Consider the following 6,966-nt stretch of genomic DNA (forward strand, 5'->3'; position numbering starts at 1 on the left):
ATCTCCCCACATCAAAATCAATGTCCATCTCCACTCATTCACTCTTCTCCATGATTATAATAAAAACTTGTACATCACAAAGAATACATTTAGGATACTCAATTAAATGAGGCTGCTGACATTATCTAGTTATCATATCTCATAGATCAGAAAGAGTTTCTAAGAACGGAAACTTCATCAAAACCCTCGCTGAAGAAGGGCGCGCGGCCGAAGCCGGGTTCATCCTGAGCCAACTCCCCGGCTACCGTGGAGTGACTGAGAGGCGCTCGTACTTCAGACACCGTGTTATCGTGCTCCCCAGACGCGCTTACCAGTGCTGCTATTCCACTTGCCGCACTTAGGGCTAGGGGTTTGCGCATCCGAGCGGTGCCATGAAGCCTGCCCCAAGCATATCTGGCCTCCAGTACGTATCTCTCGGCCGGCTACATGGCACCAGCCTTACAGTGTTGCCCCGGTTCGCCTGCATAGCCCAGTGCGGGCATTCCACCTCGCCGCACTCAGGGCTACGGGACCATTCAACCTGGGTAAGTTGAGAGGCTCGTGCTCAAGAGCCTAGTCCTCCTTCACGGTCCGGTATATCCGCCCACCTTCCCGCCCCAGCCAGTACCACCGTGCCTACACCACCACCAGGCTTCCATGCATCTCCAAGCCCGTTCCTCCCCAGCCTCTCCCTAATGGGCGCTCCAGCCCATGCCTCCAGCTCCTCGCACACGCACCAAGCCTCACTGTGCGTCTCCAGAGCCTGACGCACTATGTTCCTTCTCCCCGCCACTCGCCCTGAGGTGCGTCCCTCACCTGTACCTCCAGTTCCTCACACGCATCAGCCAATAGTAGCTCCAGCCGCCAGAGTCTCCCTCTAGCCAACACCGTCTAACTGCCCGTCTGCCCCGTTGAACTGCCCGTCTCCCAACGCCTTCTAACTGTCAGTCTGCCCAACGCCGTCTGAGCTGGCCGTTCTGCCAAGCGCCATCCTACCATCCGTCGCCCCGCGCATCTGACCCACCGTTCCCCAGCCCGTCTGAGCCATCCGTCTGTCCCGAACCGTTAGACCCGCCCGTCTGTCCCATCGCAGGCGTTCGTCATCAGCAGCCCTAGAGCCATTCGTCAGAATCGCCCAGCGGCCCCAACAACAGGATCTCCAGGCCGCAACCAGACAGATCTGCCGAGCCGCCCAAACCAGACAGATCTGCCAGAGCGCCAACCAGACAATCGCCAGAGCCGCACCAACAATTCTGCCAGAGGCGCCACCCAGACAGGACTGCCAGAGCCGCCAACCAGACAGCATTCTCCGAGCCGTCAGCGCCCATGCGAGCATCCATAGCCGCCAGCAGCATGAGCCGCCGCAGTCATTGAGCTCGCCTACAGTCATTGAGCTGCCCTACAGCATTAGTGCCTTACACTCATAGCTCCCTCAGTCATGACTGCCATCATGAGCTGCCCTTATCATGAGCTGCCCGTTATATACTGCCCGTTAGTCATGAGCTGCCCGTTATTCATGACTGCCCGTCATCATTGAGGGCCCGTCAGTCATAGCTACCGTCCATCATGATGTTGCCCGTCAGTCATGAGCTGCCCGTCAGTCATGAGTGCCCGTCAGTCATGAGCTGCACCGTCACTCTGGCTGCCCGTCAGTCATGTGCTGCCAGTCATCATGTGCTGCCATTCACCGAGTGCCAGTCAGCCAGTGCCATCAGCGAGCCTGCCAGTCATCCGGAGCTACCTCTCAGCCGAGCTACCTCTCTGTCCTGACTACCTCTCTTCCTAAGCTACCTCTCTATCCTGAGCACCATAAATCATTGGGCCTTGGGGAGGATTCTTAGCGCCAAGCGTGGGCGAGGTCCTCACTTCAAAAGGACCTAAGAGGGGACAAAACTGTGGTGTGTCCTCGCCCCACCGCCGGACCGCCACCCGGACAGATGCCCACCAAACCCTCTCTTGATGAGGGTTGCGTCGTGAGTCCGCACCTCAGGGGGACTTAACGTCCTGACAGATTATTAGTTTTTGCCTAGTTTATGCTCAGACGTGACTGGGGGGGACTATTTTGGGGGGGCTCAGTGTGTCGGTCAGGTCCAGCCTAAGAGTCGTCAATGCAGAGCATGTGTGAATCGTGGCCTGAGTGAGAACGCAGAAGTAGGAGCGTTGGTGGGGGATGGAGGTGGGGGGTCCGTCTACGGTGAGTCTTCCACCGATAGTGCTGCTCGTGTGCACATAGATTGGCTGAGGGCGGATATAAACAGGGAACACAGCCGCGCCCACGGGGCCTCCGGCACCCCTGGAAAAAAACCGGTTACACCAAGAACAGGTGGGAGGGCAGACCGGCATGGGAAATCGCAGAAGAGTGACACACCAGTAGGGACATGCTGACAGAAACTATGTGATGAGGACCGACAGAGTACCAATGAGAGCACCCACGACAAGAAAGGGAAAGGGGGCACAAACGCCCACAACCCAAGGGAAAGGAGGGGCCCCTGCCCAGGGGGCCAGGGGCAGAGAACGATAAAGATGGGAACCAACAGGGGGGTGACAGAAGACACGAGCCAGGGAAGCAAGGAAGCACAGTGGAGAGCCCGGACAAGGAGACAGGGGCCCCCCTGTATAGCAGAGGCAGGGGGAGGGGAGAACGGGGCCAGGGAAGTAACCCATGCAGAGAGACAAGAAGACGTAGGCATAGCGAAACATAATAGGGCACGGAGAGAGTGGTCAGCAGCATAAGAAGAGTGGAGGATGCGCGGATCAAGAGCCACCCGAAAGAAAACCCAACGAGAGCCAAGCCACACGAGGAGAATCACGGTCCAGACAAGGAGACCAAGACGCAAGTGAGAGGAGAGAGAGAGGAGAGCAAGAAGTGCCAAGGAAGAAGGAACCAGAAAAAAGAAATCAAAAACAAGATGGAGGAGAGAGAGAGAGAGAGTCAGGGACTAGGAAATATAGCAGAGGAGAGGAGAGAGAGAGTCAGGAACTATAGCAGAGGAGAGAGAGAAGAAAAGAGAGAGGGAGCCAGAGAGAGAGAGAGAGAGGACAAGGAAAAGAGGTCAGGTTCCAATATAGGACAGTTCCCACAGCACCTGGCAGGCGGCTCGTTCTCCTGAACCAACCTCAAAAGATACTTCCTCACATCCAATCGCAAACAAAACTGGTGTCCAAGATCAGATCAACGGTGACCTCAACACCTAACCTGTTGCCTCTAGCCAGCCAGAGACCCCGTGTATCGGACCCCTGCCTATGACACACCTTCGCTGGGTACAGGGTGTGCCCTCAAACTGTCCATCTCCTCCCCCCCTCTCCCTCTCTCTCTGGTCACTACGCCCTGGGAGGGAAAGCTACATGTATCCATGGAAAACACCCTGATAAAAACAGACAGGAGGAACAATAAGCCCCTCCCCCTCTCACATAACAAGAACCATTAGGAATCAGAGAGGCCATGTGCTTGAGAGGGCTTTGAACCATAAGTGAGCATAAAGAGTTAACAAACGATTAAAGTAACTTTCCACTGTTTCCAGATTTCTGTGAAATATGACCTAAAATGAATTACAATACGAGTGAATTCGTTTTCTTTCCAAAAAATTTGCAATTAAGTATGTTTAAAAAAACGGATTTTCTATGTTGGAATGGTGTGGGCGTATAACCCCACCAACAGAATGGTGTGGGCGTATACCCCCACCGACAGAATGGTGTGGGCTTATACCCCCACCAACAGAATGGTGTGGGCTTATACCCCCACCAACAGAAAGGTGTGGGCGTATACCCCCACCCACAGAAAGGTGTGGGCGTATACCCCCACCCACAGAAAGGTGTGGGCGTATACCCCCACCAACAGAAAGGTGTGGGCGTATACCCCCACCAACAGAAAGGTGTGGGCTTATACCCCCACTAACAGAATGGTGTGGGCGTATACCCCCACCAACAGAATGGTGTGGGCGTATACCCCCATCAGAAATGGTGTGGGCGTATACCCATCACACGAGAATGGTGTGGGCGTACCCCGGTAGTAAAAAATATTCATGCGAGTAGACCGCTGATTGGCCAAATCATCCTCCTCGATAACATCATCCTCTATGAGGAAATACTGTAGCCAGTGTGTTTGAAACGGTCTGAAATGCAAGTTTCAGTGTTTTTCTCTCTCCAATGTATGCTTTGGCCACAAATACGAGTATAGGATGGAGTCAACAACATTATTTGGGTGTAAGTTAACTGAATATTGAACGATTAAAAGTGAGATTTTCACTGGACAGTTACTTTAAAGCATGTGCTATGCAACAAATCAGTCAGAAAAGGCTGTTTTCCGGTTTAAGTCACAAGGTCAGGAAAACTGCTGGTCCAAGCAATTTCTTTGTTGCCTTCCTAGGACAGCTCTCCCTCTCCAAAGAGATGTTTGATCTAATCCTTCCTAGGACAGCTCTCCCTCTCCAAAGAGATGTTTGATCTAATCCTTCCTAGGATAGCTCTACCTCTCGAATCTTAAAAGTCAACTTTAGGTACAAAAAACTCATTTTTTCATTCAAACAGAAATGGGATGTGCCTTTGGTGGTTCATCAATGTGTCATTCTAGTCATGCGCGCTGTGAATGACGTAGCTAGTTCGTTAGCTAACTGTCGCTAGTTCGTTAGCTAACTGTAGCTAGTTCGTTAGCTAACTGTAGCTAGTTCGTTAGCTAACTGTAGCTAGTTCGTTAGCTAACTGTAGCTAGTTCGTTAGCTAACTGTAGCTAGCCAGTAACTCCTCCAGTATGTGTTGATGTAATTTCACTGGATTTGGTTTTGGACAGAAGCTGTAGAGATCGGTAAGAAATAGCACTTCTGTAGCTAAATATCTTATTCAGACATTTTGTTTTGTTTTTTAAACATTAAATGACCTGGTATGATGGGGTATTGATCAATTATACAGTTTAAAGATGCTATTTTAGAGTTTTTTTTGCCTAAAGTCAACTTTTAATAAGAAGGACTTGTATAAATCACAGATAAATAAACAGTAATAAGGTATTTATTGTCTCTTACTCCTCTTCTCCTTCTTCTTGAACTTGTTCTTCTTCTTCCCGTGTTCTTTATCATCATCCGACACGGCGTCGATGACCTCATGGTGGTGGTGTCCGTCGTGGGGGGGCGAGGGCTCGCCTGTCCTGTACAGCCCGGGGAACTTGGTGGGGCTGATCTCCTCCGAGCTGGGGGTACGAGCCACCCCTCCCGGGTGCTCCGCCCGACGAACCTCCGCTGGGCTGCTACTGGGGGGCAGGAAGCACTCTGTCATGGCTGGGCTGGGTCTCTCTGCCCTGGGCACTGCTCTTGACACAGAGTCCTGGGTGTCACGTCACTCCTCGGGTCAGGGACACATCACCGGGCCATTACACCTACAGAGGACACACGCACACACATAGTTCATACTTAGTCAAACATTACATTCACATTATCTGATAGTTTTAGTATACAGCTGCTGCATCAATTTGTAACCAGCAGATGGGGCTCTTTTATAGTAGATATCTCTTAGAGTCCACCTCAACCCAACTATACTACTGCATCCACACAAACCCATATGAATCGTGGTGGCAGTAGACACACATTTAGTTAAACAGTACTGTTCTGTCTCCGTCTTAATGCGTAACTAGACGGACTGAATTAAATCATTAATGAATTAAATAAGATACAGACAGACAGTATGACTGCATGTCCACTTCACTGCATTGCACACAATGTACATCTTTTCTGTAGTCCCAGAATATAACTCATTAAAATAGTAACGRCGTACGTTAAGGATGCCCACAGGGGTCAAATCCAAACCCAGTACACGACTACAATACAACAACTGGATTAATCCAAGCCACCAGATGGGGCTCAAATATATTTTGGACCTCGTCAACTCAACAACTCATCCACACAAAACCCATACCAGCCCGCAGATACAGAAAACTGTCACACAGACACCACTAAATGAATCTCAAATCACCTAACCATTTAAAAGATCACTTTTTGGTAACTTTTTTAAAATTAAACTTAACTATAAAGGAGATGAACTGGATCTAGTGGTGGTAATGGTGCGTACTCCCTTTGACTGACACACCTCCAACTCCACACATTTCTAAGGGGTTCCCAATATCTACATTGTTAGATACCTAGTCCAATGTATTGTTTTTAAAAAAACAACTCACATTAACCCATACAGCCTTTAAACACTAGTTGTGCATCAAGATACAGGCCTTAGCAAAATAATATGTAGATAAAAATCGAATGTGGTTCCTTCTCCAACTATCACTGGGGTCAGTCTGTGATCCTTATTATCATGGCTGACCTATGGCGATAATCCGTGTCGATGATAAAGCATTATGACTCCCGTTCAATACAACAACCACACGTAGTTAACCTAAGGCACAGCCAGGAGCAAGCGAACGTAAAACAACCGACTCAAACGGATGTGCAAACTACCAAAGTTGTAGCTAGCCACTAGGCTTTGAATGGAGGCCCAGATGCTAACTGCTGTTGTTACAGTACAGCTGATTTGTTAGCTAGCTAGCCAGATAGCTACCTAGCTAGCTTACGTTAGCTATAAGCCACCCGCGGGTAATAATACTCAGAGATTCATGAGAATAAATCGACACGAGGCAACTATAAGTACTCCAACTTATATAACCGCATTTTTATTAAAATTCGACTTTGAGATAGGATCAGACATATTACTTTGCCAACTAACCTGTTCTGGTCAATTCCTTAACGGAGSTTCCTGCTAGCTGTTTGAGTACCAAATTAACAGAGCTGAGTCTGCGCAGTGATGCTATAGGTGCGTTATGGGAGATGTAGTTTAGAGTGCAATCCTGGGGAAACTACAAGTCCAGTTTGACCAACTTTATCAACTTTTAAACGAGTATTCAACTATATACGTATGAATAGCTAAAACATTTATATTTGATCAGATACATTATGAAATGACTGACAACTTTTACACAAAGGTTGTCTTCATTGTGTTTTCTGTTGTCTATTT

General features: G+C 49.3%; 1 protein-coding gene across 1 annotated transcript in view; it reads right to left on the bottom strand.

Moving 5' to 3' along the window:
* The window catches only part of ralbp1 (ralA binding protein 1), a 31,984-nt gene extending 25,221 nt beyond the window's left edge, over positions 1-6,763 (bottom strand). The window contains 2 exon segments of the mRNA XM_070439818.1: positions 4,995-5,344; positions 6,679-6,763. Coding sequence (XP_070295919.1) covers positions 4,995-5,244 — 250 coding nt within the window. The 5' untranslated portion in view covers positions 5,245-5,344; positions 6,679-6,763.
* Positions 6,764-6,966: the final 203 nt, after the last annotated feature.

Source organism: Salvelinus sp. IW2-2015, unplaced genomic scaffold (assembly GCF_002910315.2).
Source record: "Salvelinus sp. IW2-2015 unplaced genomic scaffold, ASM291031v2 Un_scaffold1940, whole genome shotgun sequence".
NCBI lineage: Eukaryota > Metazoa > Chordata > Actinopteri > Salmoniformes > Salmonidae > Salvelinus > Salvelinus sp. IW2-2015.